This window comes from Syngnathus typhle, linkage group LG7 (assembly GCF_033458585.1).
Source record: "Syngnathus typhle isolate RoL2023-S1 ecotype Sweden linkage group LG7, RoL_Styp_1.0, whole genome shotgun sequence".
Classification (NCBI taxonomy): Eukaryota; Metazoa; Chordata; class Actinopteri; order Syngnathiformes; family Syngnathidae; genus Syngnathus; species Syngnathus typhle.
The window spans coordinates 2,491,300-2,510,803 of record NC_083744.1 but is presented as its reverse complement, the minus strand read 5'-3'; the positions used below and the strand labels follow the sequence as shown (position 1 = coordinate 2,510,803).

Genomic DNA, 19,504 nt, shown 5'->3' with positions numbered 1-19,504 from the left:
TTGGAATGGCAAATGGATTTGTCGCTGCTCATTTGTTTCGCCATGATTAGCTAATTTAGCATTTGCATTGCTTGACACCATCGCACTGTCGTTAGTTAGGTAACCTGCGCTGCACGGATGGGCAGGACAAAGAATTCAGGCACTGTCAATCCTATGATTGGCTGTGTAGCGTAAGTGAACCATATCATATCATTGGCTGCACACCTGTCAATTACTGATTTACACTACAAAAAGGCACAGAAAGAAAATCATTCATCTACTTAATTATATTAGATTACATCTAAAATTGGATATTAATCAATCAGTTTATGCTGAATTTTAGTTTGTGCGCAGCATGGAGTTTCTTTTGCGCAGAGACTGCGCGACTAGTGCGCAATTGCGCAGCTGCGCAGTTTAGAAGGAACACTGGTCCAGATTAAATACTGGGAACTAAAGTGGGCTAGTCTGGGCCATGAAACCAGGGCTGAAAATTCAACTCACTGCAGTCCGGCCCTGCCCAAAACAATATACCATATCTGACACAGTACCAACACCGTTCTGTGAGAGGAAGCATGGTGCCACCGGACATCCTGAATGCCTCAAAAATACAGATCACATGGCTCCGGTGTAAAATATTAAAAATTTGCTTCAGTAATTGATTAATCTGTGGTATTTTTTCAACGAATTTCAAATTATAATTCATTTAAAAAAAAATTAAAAAACAAAACGGAAAATTTCTATGACTTTGTTTTTCCAAGAATATGACACTGCTTCAAATTTAATGCAGAAAATGCACAAACAAAATTATGATTTAGTTACTGCTTGTCCGTGACATGTCAGAAAATAGGGGGAAATGGGGCTCATTATTTCCCTCCAGTAAAAGAAGGTGTTTGTAAATGTCCTAAACAGATTAACAGATTTACATAGGGCCTTGTATGTATTCCAATGAGAATGAAACCAAATTACCAAATGGTATGAAAATACCAATTACGGAGAAAACCATAATGGAATTTCATTTTCGTTTCGTTTTCACTGGTGGAGCCAGAGGGATGGTCGAAGTGGCCTTTGGCATGAAATATAATATATAATAATAATATAATAATATGAAATTATATGAGCACAGATATTCTAACAAAAACGGCGTGCGCAGCTATTCATACTATTTGGTCTGATAGCATGGCATTCACATTTCTGCAAAGGCGAGGCTAATTATCGACAAAACAAAGCCGCCTTACATAACTAGCATCGCTAACGCAGGAAATGCAAATGATAACTTAATTATACATTACTTTGTTCGACCAATGACGTTACAGGGAGAGATTGCGCAACGTCAAACCTAACCTTAATCCAAAACGCTTCGAAATGAAATTAAATCCTAATTCTTGTCCTTTTCTCGACATGTAGTGCCTGCATTTATAGCATTGCCGAGTTAAATCAAGTGCAAATTACCACCGCATCCGCTCTTCGAACGGATCTCCATGTGAATCACTTTAAAGTCTTCGCTCTAAATTTAATAAATTGTCTCGCCGGTGAAAAAAACACTTCCTCTTGCTGATTGCACATTTATTCCGACGCTCGCAAAAACAGGCATTTCGAGATGTATTCTTACCTTGCACGTTGAACGGGTCCTTAATTTAACGCCACACTATAACTAACTACTTTTTATGATTTAATCATGCCTTCAAAAATGTAAAACGAACCCCTGGGCTGTAGAGCGTTGACAACAGAATTCACAAAGCTGTTAGTTCCTCTATCTGACTGTACAAGGAAGTGAAGTCAACTTGCAACACTATATGCGTAAACCAGGACATTTAAAAAAAAGAAATCCGGAAGAAAGGGCGATATCTATGCAAAATAACACACAAGAGGCTTTAGACCAGAGACACGCGCACACACACACGCACACACACACACACACGCGGGCGCGCGCACGCACAGCACGCACACACACTGTAAATTACTCAATGTATACGTTCTGTTTTCGATTTCAGTCAACAAATAGTTTTAGTTTATAACAAATAGTTTAGTAAACTTCAACGATTCATCTTCAAGATGACAGTATAATCTCTCACAGGCAGCTAGGATGGTTAAATGAATGAATGAATGAATGAATGAATGAATGAATGAATGAATGAATAAATAAATAAATAAATAAATAAATAAATAAATAAATAAATAAATAAATAAATAAATAAATAAATAAATAAATAAACAAATAAATAAATAAATGTGTTTTATACATTTGGGAAATGTATTAAAGAGTAAAATAATACTGTACAATTACGTCCTCAAATATTAAGATAAAAATAGACATGGGGTGGATTGATTACCACATTGACCCATTTCATGAACATGTTCTTCATTATTTCCAAAAATGAAAAGGGATATTTTGTAGGAAACATGTTACAACCTTTATGTAAGAATGGATACAGGAACACACAAAGTGAGAGAACGCACTTTTATAGTAAAAAAAAAAAAAAAAAAAAGAAATGTTACGTGTGCACTTTGCGTTTAACAGCACACCAACACAAAAAAATATTTGCAGGTTTGGTACAACCAGGGTTGGAATGGTAAGATGGACATCCTGGCGATTTGAGCTAGGCTGCTATATAAACTGCTTGGACTGTTACTCTAGGCAGGTTTTATACAGGTTAATTACAATGACGGCACTAGCTTTGATACCGAGGGTGTCCCTAAGTCAAAACAAATACTAAATGCTTTTCCCCGAAGGTGTCGCCACAGCAAGACATCCGTTTTCGTCCAGATGATCCAGATGAGAATTTTTTGGCAGTTTTTACGCCGGATGCCCTTCCTGATGCAACCCTCTGCATTTACCCGGGCTTGGGACTGTCACACAGGAGACACTGACATGTGCATTTGGTTCCCTGACCGGGAATCGAATGCAGGCCGCGGGTGGTAAAAGCTCCGCATCCTAACCACTGGACCATTAGGGACAAATACTAAATGTAGAAATAAATTAAAATACGGCAAGAAACAACACCACTATAGTTTAAACCCTATCTGTACACAATTAAAGGGGCATAACATGGTCACAACTGTTGTTTATATTGGCAAGAAAGTATGCTTGAAAAGCCTGAGTGCATTCAAAATTTAGCGGAAATCCAATAAATTGTGCACCAGAGGTAGTGTGCATGTTTCAAATAAGAGCAACACCAGGAAGTGCATTGTTAGCTGCCTTTTAATTTTATGACTTAAAGTGTTTGATAAATATGCTTTGTTACTGCTGAGCTCACAGGCTGCGGTACAAATACAGAGTGTCATCCTTACGGACTGCAATTCACACCAAGTGTGCTGTGTAAGCTCTTTGTCTCCGGAAATCTGCACCTGGGAATTCACAAGATTATGCAGAACCATTTATGTTCTCTATTTAAGAAAATGTACTTTTCACATTCATTTAAATAAGCAAGATTTTATTGGTAGGCAAATAAAAACTCACCGGTACATCCCTGAGGTGCAGCCACAGCCATTTCACTTCATGCTTTCTCCTTTCTGGTGTCCTTATAAAAAAAACAAGAGTGATGAGTCATAAAATGGTGTGCTTTTGGACCTGTCTTGTATTTACGTGACCAGTGCTCTGGACAGCTCATCCCTCCTGTCCCGGCTCCCGTGCCTTGGCCTCGCAGCACCAACCCCTGTGAGAGGTCTGCTCCCATGTGCTCGCCAGGCCCTGGATGTGGCCAACCTTCGCCGTGCCTGCCCCGTGATGACGAAGCACACCATCTGCATCTGCCTGGTGTTGTTGTGGTGGGGTTATTGTGCTGCAAGGTTCAGAATGATAAGAGTTCAGGGGGATGACAGGGGTGTTGTGCTGCGAAGTTGAGGGCGATGACGGCAAAGGGGAAAAAGCTTTTCCTCAGCCTACTCGTCTTGACCCGAAGAGTCCGGTATCGCTTCCTAGAAGGAAGAAGAGTAAGCGTAGCACCGTTGTCTGCGATTTGCCCGGTGAACTGTCTTTACGCCGGTTCGTGGACCCTGTGGAGCATTTTTTGTGTTTAGAAGTGTTCTTCTGGGTATTGGGGGTGGGGGGAGCCTCTGAGTTTAACTCAAGCGGTATAGAAAATGAATGGATGGATTATTTAAGCCTCTCCCCAGCAGGCCTGTACTTAGTTTTTTCCTTTGTTCCAGTGTATTCTCTTTTGCTTTGATGACTTGTCACGGCGCTATTGTGAGTTTTCTCGGAGCCTATTATATTTACACTCATGTCATCTGTATCGGTTTGTATACCCTTTCTGCATCTGTAAACTTGAATTTCTCCCCTGGGATTAATAAAGTATCTATCTCTCTATGTATGACACTCGTCTACGGGCAGTGGCGTAGCCAAGCCGGGGCGAGCCGGGGCGGCGCCCCGGTTAGGACTCCCTGCGTCCCGGTTGTAAAAAAATCAAGCTTTTTCGATTCTTAATTTTCATGCCGTTTTTTTCTTTCAGTCTTGCGCGAATGTGCTTGCGCTATTCTATGTGTGCGATGTTATCCATTCACCGTTTGCCTCCCAGAGCCGGATGTTGTTTTAGCGATCAGCGAATGGCGTGGGTGATGTTCGATTTTTTTTCCTGTGGGCGCGCGCCCCTACTGGACAAAATTTGGCTACCTTCACAGCTGTCTGGTTTGCAGAGGGCTTATCCTAATGTTGTTCCTGCAGGATACTACAAAGAAAAAAACTATTACATCAAAGTTATTTCCACTGTGTGTTAATGTCAAGATTGCAATTAGAGTGTTATTTATGCTATTGTATGATACAACTACTGTCGATTTATGCAAACGAGGACAACAGCTAATGGGACGTCGAATGGGACATCGAACGATGTGCGCTCGCTTCTCTTCCGGGGGGGGGGGGGGGTTAGGGTTAGCTGCGGGCCAATAAAAACTGGACCGCGGGCCGCAGTTGGCCCGCGAGCCGTAGTTTGGACACCCCTGATTTAGCGTTTTAGACTAAGACAAGACGGCATATTGGACAGAGCAGAGAGCAGTGTTGATCTTTTTGTAAAAATAAAAAATAAAATAAAAACAATAGCTGTACATTTGGCGAAAAGAACTGGAGAGCAAGAATCTCCTTTGAGGGGGGGGAAAAAAGGACAACACTACATAAAGTCAAAAGTCAAAGTCTGCTTTATTGTCAATCACTCCACATGCCAAGACACACAAAGAAATCGAAATTACGTTCACACTATCCCACGGTGACAAGACATAGGAGAGACACATGGTGCTGTGACGATTTTCCCCTCTGTCAAGAACAATAAAAGTTCAAGCTCACTTTAGACTCAGTGTGGTCTATCAAGAGCATCCTCTATTTGGGCTCCAGAGCTCTGGAATGCCTACCCACAGATATCAGAGCTGATATCTCAATAGAAGCATTCAAGACATGATTAAAGCCGTTATTTATATAAATAACTTGATCATGCTCTTGCTTCTAATTAAACTACGCTGGCCATTTTGACTGCAGTTTCTACTGTCTCTCATCCCCCCTCCTCCTCGGCTTTGGAGCATCAACGAACCGGGATGAGATCTGAGGTGAGCCATCTCTCCGCAGGCACTGCCATGATGACTGAGAGTGTCTTCGTGCAGCTCTTCATTTGATTATGGACATCTACAGGACTGTCTTGGAAAATTAGAATATTGTGATAAAGTTCTTTAATTTCTGTAATGCAATTAAAAAAACGAAAACGTCATATATTCTGGATAATGGGACGTCAAACGCTGCGTGTGACGGGCTCCATCTAGTGTTGAAACTGAGAAGTGCAAAAGAGTTGAGCTCAAGCTTCTTGTGCGGGCCATATTCAATTATGTTTTCAGAATTTGCTGCGGGCCAATAAAAACTGGACTGCGGCCGTAGTTTGGACACCCCTGCCATAGAGCTTTTCTGCAGACGGAAGCATGTAGTGCTCTAAAATCTGCATTTACTCTGGACTTGATGAAACACAGTGGACCAACACCAGCAGCTGAAATGGCTCCCCAAACCATCGCTGACTGTGGGAACTTCACACTGGATTTCAAGCAACTTGGATTTTGCCCCTCTCCAACCTTTCTCCAGACTCTGGCACCTTGACTCTCAAATGAAATACAAAACTAGTTTTTGTCTGAAAAGAGGACTTTGGACCACTCTGCAACTGTCCAGTGCTTCTTTTCCATGGCCCAAGTCAGACGCTTCTTCCGTTGTCTTGAGTTCAGAAGTGGCTTGACCATGGGAATATGGCTATTGTAGCCCATTTCCGTCTGTGAACAGTCACTTTTGATACCTGGACTCCAGTTTCAGTCCACTGTCTTTGAAGCTCCCCCAAATTCTGGAAGTGACTCTTCTTCACAATGCTGTTAAGGCACGAAGCGCGGTGGTGCGTTTACGGGCAGTCGGAGAAATCAACGCCAACAAAAAAAATTACATCCAGCCTAGTTAAGACCATACCAAAGACTATAAAAATGGGACCCATTGCCTCCCTGCGTGTGTGACGATCATTGGGACTTAAAAAAATAAAAAATAAAAAAAAAATAAAAAAATAAAAATTTTTTTTTTTTTTTTTTGTACCCATGTATAATGCGCACCCCGGATTTTAGGACAATAAATTAGTAAAATTTTGCGCACTATACACGGAAAAAAACGGTATGTTTTTTTTTCACGTTATTGTGCATTTTATGGCTAATGCGACCTTTATTGCGGAGCGACTTTTAGTCCGAAAATTACGGTTTACTTTTTCATGATATTCTAATATTTTGAGATAGGATATTTGAGTTTTCTTAAGCTGTATGCCATAATCGGCAATATCAAAATGATAAAAGGCTTGCAATATTTCAGTTGATTTGTAATGAATCCAGAATGTCATTTTTGTTTTTTTAATTGTATTACAGAAAATAAAGAACTTTATCACAATATTCTAATTTTCTGAGACAGTCCTGTACATTACCTTATTTTGTATTGTTTCATATTGTGTTAAGTGTTGCACCCCATTCCAGCTTGATCATTTGGAAGAGGGATCGTCCCATCTGTGGCCCCTTCTCAACGTTTCTCATTTTTCCTCAATCTGGGGTTTTTGAGTTTTCCCTTGTCCTCCAGGGGAGGTCAAAGTCAAAGTTAGTAAGGTAAGTGGATGTGGAGAATATTTGTCAACTGTGGGCATGTGAAGCCTTTGAGATGTTTTTGTGATTAAGGGCTAGATCAATAAACTTGATTTGAAGTTCATTTGCTTTAAGGGTCAAAGGTGTTATGACATTGGCTATTTTTGACCACTCCAAATACATTTGCACACAAATGACAGTACAAATCTCAGTCAAGTTGTTCTCAGCAGGGTCCGCAATATTATATACAGTGAAATTTGATAATTGATTGTGAAGGGAAGAGAAGAATGACTCTAGAAGTGAGTCAACATTTGAATATGCAATTTTGCCACACTTTTGGAGAATTACCCATATACAAAATGGTTTTGAAATGTTAGACTGTGCCTGCTGCCTACATGTAAAATGCACAGTAGGCTGCATTCACACTGTGAAAAATGTTCAGTCGGACACAGTGCACACTTCTGCCAAGCCACACGGAAGAAAAGACAACATAAGTAAATCACTGACATGCAATTAAGACACCAGCAATAAATTGCACCGTATCAAATTGCTGCATGTGACCTTCAGGCATACCTGCAGTGTGAACATAGACTAAATATATTCATCTGGTACTACATCCACTTACATTTAATCAATTTAGATACTGCCAAGGATTGTTATCCCGGTTTACGAGAACACAGTCACAAATTACAATCACAGGCTGGGAATAGATGAAATGACTGTTTAAAGGTAGATTAGAATACAACATTTGCATCAGCACACGATCTTCCATGGGCCCAGATAAAGTGACAAGGAAGTTGACCTTTAGTACTTCTGGTCCTTATCTGGCTCCCTGAGACCCTGGCTATGTAATTTTTTGCCTGTCATCTCCATCATAGCCTGGACCTCTGGATCCACATCCAAGACACTCCTCTTCCCCATCGCTTCTTCATCCTGAAACTGAAAATTACGAGATTACAATTATTAGTTTTACAGATGGGAAATAGAAAGATACAACAGTAGATGGTGATTGGAGAAGTGTATTAATAAAACTAGCTTTCAATATATCCCACAATAATTTGTGTAGTGTGATGCTAGTCTACTAGTATGTGCATACAAGGTGTATACTACAGTATGTGTTTTCCATCAAACAAATCGATTAAAACAAATCAATGTGAGACTGATTGCAAAATTTGGATGTCAGCTGTATACCGGCACGAGACACAAAAGAGATGACAGTCCATTTTTCACTCACTAGCCCAGTTTACATATTTATTGTTCATTAAAATGAAAAGTGTTAATTTCAATTTTAACCCCCATTTTTAATGAACAATATGGCCATGTCCAGTTCATGTATTTTTTGTTCAGGAAAATTGAAAGTGTTATTTTCTATTATGACGCCCATTTTTAATGAAGAATATGACCACAACCCCCTCCCTTCATGTCTTGGTGGAAGACACTTGAGGAGCCGATCCCAATTCCCCCACTGGAAGTCATTGTAGACTATTGCTTAAAATGTCCAAAATCGACTATCAATTGGCATCAAAATTTACATGGACATCCCTACATATGACCACTTCAACATATTATGATTAGCCTCTCCGTGGCTGATTTATATGAGAATGATGAAATGTGGAAGTCAGCAAGTGCACCGGAGAGCCCCATATATACCAACAGGCTGGGAAAACGCGCCCACTCGCACACTGCTTCCTGGCTGTCCACGGTGAAGACATGCAGGCATAAACACCAATTGCAGAGACTGAAGTGAGGAATGAGTAAATATGCACATTAATTTGGTTACGACCGGCCCTGTTTATTAATACTTCGACACATCAACTTTAAAACCATGTCTTCTTTTGAAGAGAGCAGCTCTGACTCATCTTTCGAGTCAGAGGTTTTACACACGCATGTGCCCGCATGTGAGTGAAAGAGAGCGAGAGAGACTGTTGAAAAAATTAACTAGTGATAGCGTGTTGAAAAAAAAAGAAAAAGCTTGCTTCTGGCCTTTCCTGATCACATTATTAGACTTGATATAGTAGCTTTCCAGAGGGGCTGACTTCATCATTCAACATCCTGGATTCTCTCCAATCTGCTTTGACACATTTGTACTGGAAGCAGCGTCCTACCAGTACAAGGCACAATATGGTGGAGGAAAGAGGTGTGATACCTCAGAACGTGTTCCGTTTTTATTAAAATGTAGATTTGTCTGGAAAAACTACAGCCAAGTTATTTGCACTCATTGAATGAAGTTCATCCTTATGCACACATTTTCATGTAGCTGTTATTTTTTCCTAATAACTTCAACATAAGTACAGTGTCTACTATATTACAAAATCAGTTTTTATTTTCCCTCATCTTAAATGTTTATTCTCATGCTTTCCCGTTTCATTCATCAGGAATAGGCACGTTGCCTCAAGGCAGCCTTATAAGATGGTGCGTGATTTCTAGGATGCTCAATTTGGGTACCCCTTCCATCCTGCGCCATGACCAAGATTAGGGAGGCCTTGCCATCTGGTGCCTGTCATGGGTTTCTAGAGCCATAGAATATCCAATATCCCCATGTGTGCTATCTGATGCCTTTCATTTCATCTGTTCGAATGCATAAATACAACCCATAATTTATTTTGACTTCCATGAACATTTAGAAACAGATTTAACTTGTGTCACACTTCAGCTCAGTGGACTAGTGGTAGGCCCTGAGACTGGAAGGTTGTGGGTTCAAACCCCGGCCGGGTCATACCAAAGACTATACAAATGGGACCCATTACCTCTCTGCTTGGCACTCAGCATTAAGGGTTGGAATTGGGGGGTTAGATCACCAAATCATGCCCGAGCGCGGCACCACTGCTGCTCACTGCTTCCCTCTCCCCCAGGGGATGGATCAAAATCACATGGGGATGGGTTAAATGCAGAGGACAAATTTCACCACACCCAGATGTGCGTGTGACGATGATCATTGGGACTTTAACTTTAACTTCATGTACATAAAACAGAGAATAAATAATAATGATATAAAAAGCAGTCTTTGAAAGTCTAAGGTGATTTCTTATTAACTGGCTTGCTTGTTTGGACTGATAGGGCTTCTGTGTTGCTTCTTTGCATGGGTAGTATAAGTTGTTTGTTCGGGGTGCTGGTGATGGCTTCCTCTCTGATGTGTTTCCCTCTTATGAGCTCCACCACATCCTTCATCACAAGACTGATGTTCCCTAGGGAAAAAAATCTGTCATGATATAGATCGGCAACAATGATCAAAACCAAATTTCTGCCCAAAATGTATCCCTGAAAGTTATATTAGAAACACTATTAAGCGTGTCATATTTCTTCCCGTCTTTGATGTTTTACATCATAGAAAAAAAAAATACAAGGGATCTCCACATTACCCCTCAAGTCTCAAAACATGTAGACGGTCAAAATGGTAGTGCTGATATTTCTACTTATTGCAGGGAAGAATTCAAATTTGTTACCCATGTTAATTAATAACAATTTTTGTCCAATAAAGACTCATTATAATTCCTGGTTTTTGACATATCATGAATTCTCATGCATTTTCTGCTTTTATCACATCATTTCCTAATTTATCGTTCAGTGTTTTCACCTCTAAACCACTAGATGGCATTAGAGACCAATTAATGATTTTGATTAGTTGAAGTAACTTCGTGCACATACAACATATTCCAGAAATTCACGCAAGGGGTGCTTGCATTCATTTCATTCCAAAAATTCTCAGTTTTCACAAAATTTGCAAATGTACGGCAAATTTTTCCCCATTCATTCTTAATGGCACATTCAACATTTCACATTTACATCATTCAGCACATTCAAATCACATTGGGGAAGATTTTCAACCTTCCCAAAATTGCAAAATGAAAAAATATTATGTTTTCACGTTTCCGCAAAATTACACAAAATTTTGTTTTTCACTTCTAATTTCTACATTTTTCAACCGATTCAACCCGGTCCAACTTTCAACTGTTCATCATTTGCCTACCTATTCTACAACTTTCCACTTACCAAAAATTCCAATTTTGAAATTCACGCCAAATTTTCCAAAATTTTGTTTTTCACTTCTAATTTTTACATTTTTCAACCGATTCAACCCGGTCCAACTTTCAACTGTTCATCATTTGCCTACCTATTCCACAACTTTCCACTTACCAAAAATTCCAATTTTGAAATTCACGCCAAATTTTCCAAAATTTCGTTTGTCCCTTCTAATTTCTACATTTTTCAACTGATTCAACCCGTTCCAACTTTAAACATAGCATTCTCCAAATATTTATTCAGCTTCTACGCCATCAAATTGCATTTTCTAGTTTACCACCTTTTACCTCCTATTGGATCGCGGCATTGCTGCATTGCTAAGTCTACAAAAGGCTGAGGTGACCAGCGAAGTGTACTTCCTAACACTGACAAGTGCAGTGATGTCAAGAAAATCAGAGCAAGCGCGCCGATTGATCTGGGATGAAACAGGAGTTGGAGGACAGTTTTTCAGATGCATTTTCGAATAATCGGAGGAAAGCTCGGATGAGGATTGTGTCCCTCTTTGCCCGCCCGAAGAAAACGAGTAATCTGAGGACGACAATGAATGTGATTTGGAGGAAGATACAAGATACAGTGAAGAGGTCACCAAGTGGCACATGACGCTCGCCTTCGAGCCACCTCCAGAGGGGAGTCCCGGTGACGGGTCGTGGTAAAGAAAACCTAATCCAAATTCAGATTCACCATAAGGGATATGTGAGCCGTGCCTTTTCTGGCCCAACACCTGGGGCGCTTTTGTCATTAGTGTCCCACCAGGGGCATAAAACCTCAGACAATTTGGCTCCTAGGGACACACAAAGCCCTCCACCAAAACAGAATGAGGGCTAATTATAGTATAGACATCAAAGACAACAAAAACAAGTCTTAGACTCATTTAGGACTGCAGCACCCATTATTGTAAAGCATTTTTTGTGCTCTGAGTTAGAGACATGCCCAAAGCCCCAATAGTATATACCGTAAATTTCGGACTATAAACCGCAACTTTTTTCTCAAATTTTGAACCCTGCGACTTATAGTCCAGTGCGGCTTATGTAGGATTTTTTCCATGATTTTTGTGATAACTTGACCACTTTTAAACATTCGTAAAAAGGCTGTGGACCGCTATTGTGTGACACCGCTTTGCTGGGCAGAGGAATATGTGACACGGTCACTGGGGAGAAAAGTGGTGTGTTGATCGCATGTCCGTACGCCAGGCAAATAGTGCCGTATAATTCACACAAACAAGAGACAGAACTAGATCAAGACGGACATTACTGAAAGGAAGCTTTTATACACAAACTGTCATTATGGGGGACAAAAGAAATGCACATGCTGCCGCTTTTAAGTTAAAGGCAGTCGATGTTGATGACATTGTATTGCGTCACCCTTTTCTTTATTTCCCAGTCACGTCTACTCTGGAGCTATATGTATCGCACGCTAATTTAATGTAACTTATCGCTTTGTGCATGAATAAAATTAGCATGAACAGACCATCATCATGGAAAATGCTAGAAGAAATGCATAAAAGCGACGACAAAAGAGAGACTGAGAAAGTGTGTGGCGAAGGATATCTAACGCTATTCCAATCGGACACTGAGGAGTAAGACTTCAATAGTTTCAGTGCACAGGAGGAAGATGAAGACGATGAAGCTTTTTTCTTTACTTGTACTGGTATGTTTTTTTTAACAAGCCCTGTTAGTTCTGTGCTACCGTGTTGTTGCTGTGTTACCGCCGCGTCTCAGTGACTTTTACCGGTATGTTTTTTTTATCCAGCCCTATTAGTGCTGTGTTACTTCCACGTTGCTGCGGAATTACTGCCACGTCACAGGCAGTGTCTGGAAAGAAATGTTAAGGTATGTTATTAAAACTTGAAAAAGGCTTTCTGTGTACCGTCTTTCTTTGTAAATAACTCGTGTGCATGTGCGGTTTATAGTCCGGTGTGGCTTATATATATAAAAAAAAAACTAAAATATCCCCGAAATTTAGCTGGTGCGATTTATAGTCTGGTGCGGCTTATAGTCTAAAAATTACGGTAATTCGTTTTTAATGAAAACCAACAATAGTGAGGATACTTTGCAGAGAGGCCTCTGTTGTCAACCAGAGACACTGTGTATTGAGTGTATTCAGTTGCAAAAAGATAGTGGAGCTGCATCAACAAGTCAAAAGGGACATTCTTCTGTGTCTTTTTGGGCTTATGGGCGGTCACAATCCCTGTTGAAATTAAAGTTGGCTGCATTGTTGTGATACTCTTCTCATGGACTCTTAATGTGGCCTGAACATCTGTGGGGAAAAGTTGAAGGAAAGATTAATCAAACTATGCAGTATGAAATAGAATAATTTCAGAAATTACTATAAAGCAGCTGGGACCACTATTATAACCAACAAGCAAATTGGGGACCAACGCTTCAGTGTAATATTATTTTATTTTGCACTGAAGGAGGATATACCAGTACAGACTATTTATTTGCATCTGTATCTCTATTTTGGGAATCTCAGTTAAATTTGACGTACCGTTTTTTTCCGTGTATAATGCGCAAAATTTAACTAATTTATTGTCCTAAAATCTGGGGTGCGCATTATACATGGGTACAATTTTTTTTTAAATTTTTTTTTTTAATTTTTTTTATTTTTTAATTTTTTTTTAAGAAAGTCATGGTACAACAAAACCAACAACAGGACTGACCGACAAAGATGTGGAACAAAAAGACAGGGTGACATTACCAAAGACAGGAACAGAAACCAAACAGACATCATGACATCATCCGACGGTGAGCGAGGGGCAGACAGGACTTAAATACAAAACACGTTACATTGATTGAGGTGACACAGGAAGGGAGGGGCGACGCGAACAGAAACTATGGCAACCTAGACACATAGCAAAACTGGGGACGAGACATGACAAATCTCCCTCGAAATAAAACTTGAAATCACCTTTCTTCTTGTTTGTTGTCAATCGCGCATCGCATTCAGCCATCCTGCCCAACACACTTAGTCAGTAAAAATCATAATTGACGACATTGTTTGATGCGATGGTGCAATCCTTGATGGTGTGTTATTGTCAAATATTGTTTGTTTTTTAATCTCCATCGCGGACCGGACGTCATACGGAGGCAGTATGACTGCGCATGCGCACTATGGATCCGATGCGCAGAACGGATGCGCAAGACACGTCAGCTATATAAAGAGTGAGAGTTGTTTTCTTCCTATTAGTTTCAATTCACAGTTTAATTAGCAGTTTCAATCAGCAAATAACAAAATGCGTATTACAGGTAATATTTTATTTCACAACACTTTGCCTTGTTCCTTTCGTCTCTGCTGTTCACTTCAAACACGCTCCATACGACTGCAATGCTCTCGTATCAGACAAGGCTTGCTCGATCACCTGCTCGTTTGCCACAATGTACCCTACACAAATCCGAAACATTTGTTGCGGCTCCGAGTCACGACGAGGGGCAAGTTTTGGTTTCCAAGGGTGTTTTTATTCCTCTTCAACGTCTCTCCCATACGTTTTCACATGTCCGCACGCCTTTTTCACATGTCCGTGCTGATCGCGGTGGTGCCTTTACGGGCAGTCGGAGAAATCAACGCCAACAAAAAAAATTACATCCAGCCTAGTTAAGACCATACCAAAGACTATAAAAATGGGACCCATTGCCTCCCTGCGTGTGTGACGATCATTGGGACTTAAAAAAAAAAAAAAAAATTAAAAAAAAATTTTTTTAAAAATTGGGTGCGTATTATACATGGGTACAGGCTTTTTTCCAGCATCAACATGCCATTTTTAGGGTGCGTATTATACATGTGGGCGCATTATACACGGAAAAAAATGGTAATTTGGATGGGTAAATGAATCAAGTCTAAATAATAAATAGATTTTATTTTTAAAAATTATATAAAATATAAAATATAACTATTGTCAATTTCCAATTTCGCAGACCACTTGGAGTACCGCGAGGGACAACTAGAGGGCCGCTGACCACTGGTTGATAATCCTTGCAGTAAAGCAGGGGTGGGCAAACTTTTCCACTTGCGTAATTGGGTTCTAAATTTTGACCGGGGGGCTGAACCAGGAGCAAATGGATGGCGCGGTGCCATACCTGGGGGGGCGCGTGTGACCCTGGGGAACAGGCTTTTTTTTTGGCAGTACTAGAATAAAGTGTAATTGCGAATTTTCACAGCAGGGGGCAGTGGCGGTCTCATTGTTACTTCTGTGACGTTTGCGACAGTGCAACATTTTACGACTTACAAGACAAGTTAGGATAGTCACGGTGGGGAGGGGGGGGGGGGGCGCGAATAGTTTTCTTCTTGCTAGGGGGGAGCGTAACAGAAAATAATTGAGAAGCACTGGTGTAAAGTAATATAAATGACATGTAAAGGTCATTGCATAAAAGGTTTTTACTTTTAGTAGATACTAAAGCATGGATATTAAAAAATGGGGTGAGAGTGGACTTGATAGAGAAGAGAAAGCCCTTGACCTCTAGTCAAAACATAGCAAGGGAATGTTTTACGACGTTGCGTAGGATGGGACAAGCTAGGTTATTTATTACTGGTTACACACCAACATAAGCATAAAACTAATCTAGCTAGGTTATTTCTTACTGGTTACATACATTCCAACGTAATCATACGATCAAGATAGTTTGGAAAACCCTGACAGTATCAAACGCTGCACTTAGGTCTAAGAGGACAAGAATCAACACCTTGTTTTCATCAGAGTTTCGTCTGAGGTCGCTGATTATTTTAGTAAGAGCAGTTTCAGAGCTGTGGTATGTTATAAAGCCTGACTGAAATTCCTCCAGGATATTGTTTTCTTTCAGAAACGAGTTTATTTGCACTGAAACTATCTTTTCAAGTATCTTACTAATGAACGGAAGGTTGGATATCGGCCTATAGCTGGTCAGTAGATTTCCATCTAGGTTGGGCTTCTTTAGTAAGGGTTTTACCACAGCTGTTTTAAAGGCATCTGGGAAGATGCCTATTTGAAGAGATGTGTTTATAATGTTCAGGACATGACTTGAGACACTGTTGAATACCTACTTAAAGAATGCTGTCGGTACAGGGTCAATACATGAAGTGGAGGAGTTACACTCAGTGGCAGTCTTGCAAAGCTCATTCAATGTACTACAGGTGAATTTTCCCATGGTTACACAAATTTTATTGGATTTACTGAGATAATCTATGTTTATATCAGCAACAATACTGGGGTGGAGGAAGGGGCAGAGGGAAAGCCAAATTCTTAGCATGACTAGATTCCTTCCCTATGACCTCTTGTGCTCCTACAGAGGAAGAAATAGTAGATGCCTATACAGCATGGGACATTCTGAGTGTATTAAAAGAAAAACCATATGTTACCTTAAACATTGGAGGAAGTGAAGTAGAGTTTTTGTGTGATACTGGAGCTTGTAAAACCGTAATAAAAACTAAAGTCCCTAATCTGAAGGCCTCCCAAAATACAATTTGGGTGAAATATGCTGATGGGCAGGTGCACAAGGAGAGTATCTCCAATCCAGTTGTAGTGAGAGATGATGAAACAGGAGTCATAGCTTCAGTCTCGATTGTTCTATCCCCAAAATGTCCCATAAACCTGCTGGGACGAGATCTGACTCGGTTGGGAATTGCAATAATTCCAGTAAAGGATGGCATGCGAGCATGTAAAGTGAGAGATGTAAACTCATATGCTGCACAAGCAGGTGAACAGATTTCCTGCTCCTATGACATCACTCCCGAACGGAATCCCAAGCTACCAAGCAGATTGCTGAGTGAAGCTCAAAAACAATTGTCCCGACCTGAATCAGAAATGACTTGTAATCAATTACATGTCACCATGAATATCCTCAGTGATCCACATGATGACTATATTGAAAGTTTTCTCAGTGACACAGAAGTAACTTTAACAATCACTGCTCTGTACACAGATCGCAGGTCATTTGCAGCTGCTGCTGTGCTCCTGCCCGTTCCTCAGAAGGACAAATACAAGTTGTCGGCTGTACCCCACATTTCATTGTTCAAACCTCACAGTATAACATGGGCAGATGTGGGTTGCCGAATTAAACTTGCTGGATCTGCCACTGATTATGAGGACAAAGGTGATGGGTGGAGCTACAGTACCAGTTGTGACATGTGGAAGCAAACACTGTGTGAAGTAGCTGTTGGTAGGGCATGCGCTTGTGCGCTTCCCTGACTAGTTGACATTTGTTTGAATGAAAAGGAGGGCGGGCCGGGGGGGGGGGGGTTCAATTGGCTGGGCTTCCTGAAAAACTGTGGACAAAGGGCCCATCTGATGTAGGACTTTTAGCGTCCATTCCCCCAGTACAGATCAAACCAAGATCAGAGTGGCGTCCAAGAGTTAGGCAATATCCTTTAAAACACGAGGCAATAAATGGGATTACCCCTGTTATAAATGATCTTTTGACAGGAGGAATCATTAGGAAGTGCTCGGATTCTCCTTGCAACACTCTTATTTTTCCAGTCCAAAAGGCCAATAAAATTGATTGGCGAATGATACAAGATTTACGAGCAGTGAATGATGCAGTGCAGACAAGAGCACCTAATGTGCCTGACCCACACACACTTCTGAACACTTTGAAACCTAACCAGAAGTTTTTCACAGTAATTGATCTTAGCAATGCATTTTTCTCAGTGCCAATTCACCCAGACTCAGTTTTAGTTTGCGTTTACCTTTAAAGGACAAAGTTATACGTACACCAGATTTCCACAGGGATTTGCTGATAGTCCAACTATTTTCATTCAAGCTACCATGGCCTGTTTGGCTGATTTTCAGATGTCAAACAAAAGCCAACTTCTAGTTTATGTAGATGATCTCCTGGTAGCCTCTGAAACTGAAGCTGCTTGCAAGGAAGACTCCTTAGCATTGTTACACTTTCTCTGCAAAACAGGGAATAATGGGTCAATAATGGCTACAATGGGTCAGACAGGAAGTTAACTATTTAGGTCACACTTTGCCAGCTTGTGGAAGACAAATACAGAGAACCAGAAAGCAGATCATTGCAGATGCACCGAAACCTGAAACAAAAAAACAAATGATGTCATTTTTGGGGCTCTGCAATTACTGCAGAGCATGAATCCCACATTATGCGGAAAAGACACAACCGCTGCTGAATATTGTGCATGGAGTCCCCATGGCAATGACAGAACAAATAATGTGGACACCAGTAGCGGATGATGCTTTTGTAGTGCTGAAACAAGCTCTGATGGAAACTACAACTCTTATCTTGCCAGACTACAATAAAACCTTTGTGCAAACAGCAGACTGCAGGAATGGTTTTATGACCTCAGTGTTGCTGCAGAGTCATGGCAGCAAACTAAGACCAATTGCATTTTATTCCAAAAAAAATGGATCCAGTGGCTCAATCTTTGCCAGACTGTGTCCAAGCAGTATGCGCGGCAGCGCTTGCAGTGAGACAAGCTGTAGGTGTGGTGCTCTTTCACAAAATGGAGCTGCTAGTCCCACATGCTGTAGATGTGTTGCTACTGCAAAATAAAATTAACTTTTTGTCACCAGCCAGACACCTTTCTTACACTGCTACACTTCTGTCACAACCACACATTGTGATAAAGAGGTGCACAGTCCTTAACCCAGCAACGTTGATCCCGTTGCCAGGGGATGGAACCCCACATAACTGTTTGGATGCCACAGAACATTTACAGCTGCCCAGACAAGATTTAATTGACACGCCACTTGACAAAGGGGAAAAGTGGATTGTGGACGGATCATGTTCAAAGGATCCTAAAGGAAACAATAAAAAATGTTATGGGATTGTGAAATTGTCAAACCAGATTGCTGAAGCAGAGAAGCTTCCATACAACAGGTCAGCGCAGGCTGCTGAGCTAATTGCGCTAACAAGAGCTTGTCAATTAGCGGAAGATAAGGAAGTCACTGTATACACAGACGGTCAGTATGCGTTTTCTACTCTGTTCTATTTTGCGAAACAATGGTAGCGCAGAGGGATGACAACATCGACCGGTAAGCCGGTTACCCATGCCTCCTTGTTAAAAGACTTGTTGCAGGCCATTCATTTACCTGCTAAACTAGCTGTGTGTAAATGTGCTGCTCACACCACTGGCACAGATGAAGTCTCAAATGGAAACAGATTAGCAGACAAAATTGCTAAAGAAGCAGCAGCAGGGAAACATGGCCATGAATTCTTTTTAATAGATTCAGAGGACACGCAACTCATAGATAAGACTATACTGACAGAGATGCAGGGCAATGCTCCAATGGTGGAAAAACGAATGTGGACGACAAAAGGGGCAATAGTGGATACAGATAATATCCACCGCATCAATGACAAACCTGTTTTACCAAAATCACTTTTTAAGGCAGCAGCAATTGCGACACATGGGCCTTGCCATGTGTCGACAGGAGGGATGAAGTCCATCATACATCAACAATTCACTACCTTTGGTTTAGGTGCTTACTTAAAGAATTTCTGTAAAGCATGTC

The 19,504-nt window shown here is 40.8% G+C and overlaps 2 protein-coding genes across 27 annotated transcripts in view; both read right to left on the bottom strand.

Moving 5' to 3' along the window:
• The window catches only part of plcg2 (phospholipase C, gamma 2), a 155,176-nt gene extending 153,282 nt beyond the window's left edge, over positions 1 to 1,894 (bottom strand). For 8 of the 9 annotated variants that reach the window (XR_009714916.1, XM_061283069.1, XM_061283071.1 and 5 more), the window contains exon 1: positions 1,589 to 1,894. The gene's annotated coding sequence lies outside the window, so the exon portion shown is untranslated. Of the gene's footprint in view, positions 1 to 1,428; positions 1,451 to 1,588 lie in introns of those variants that run through there. The other variant, XM_061283070.1, reaches the window with a different exon arrangement.
• A 1,255-nt stretch (positions 1,895 to 3,149) lies between these two features.
• meak7 (MTOR associated protein, eak-7 homolog) overlaps positions 3,150 to 19,504 on the bottom strand; it is a 135,884-nt gene continuing 119,529 nt past the window's right edge. For 3 of the 18 annotated variants that reach the window (XM_061283536.1, XM_061283552.1, XM_061283563.1), the window contains 4 exons: positions 17,744 to 18,063; positions 13,113 to 13,320; positions 12,793 to 12,875; positions 8,812 to 10,229 (listed from right to left, as the gene is read on the bottom strand). Coding sequence is in view for 5 of the 18 variants with exons in the window: in XM_061283548.1 (XP_061139532.1) it covers positions 3,474 to 3,758 (285 nt within the window). In the remaining 13 variants the exon portion in view is untranslated. Of the gene's footprint in view, positions 3,325 to 3,436; positions 3,759 to 5,088; positions 7,984 to 8,811; positions 10,230 to 12,750; positions 12,876 to 13,112; positions 13,321 to 17,718; positions 18,064 to 19,504 lie in introns of those variants that run through there. The other 15 variants (XM_061283539.1, XM_061283559.1, XM_061283544.1 and 12 more) reach the window with 13 other exon arrangements.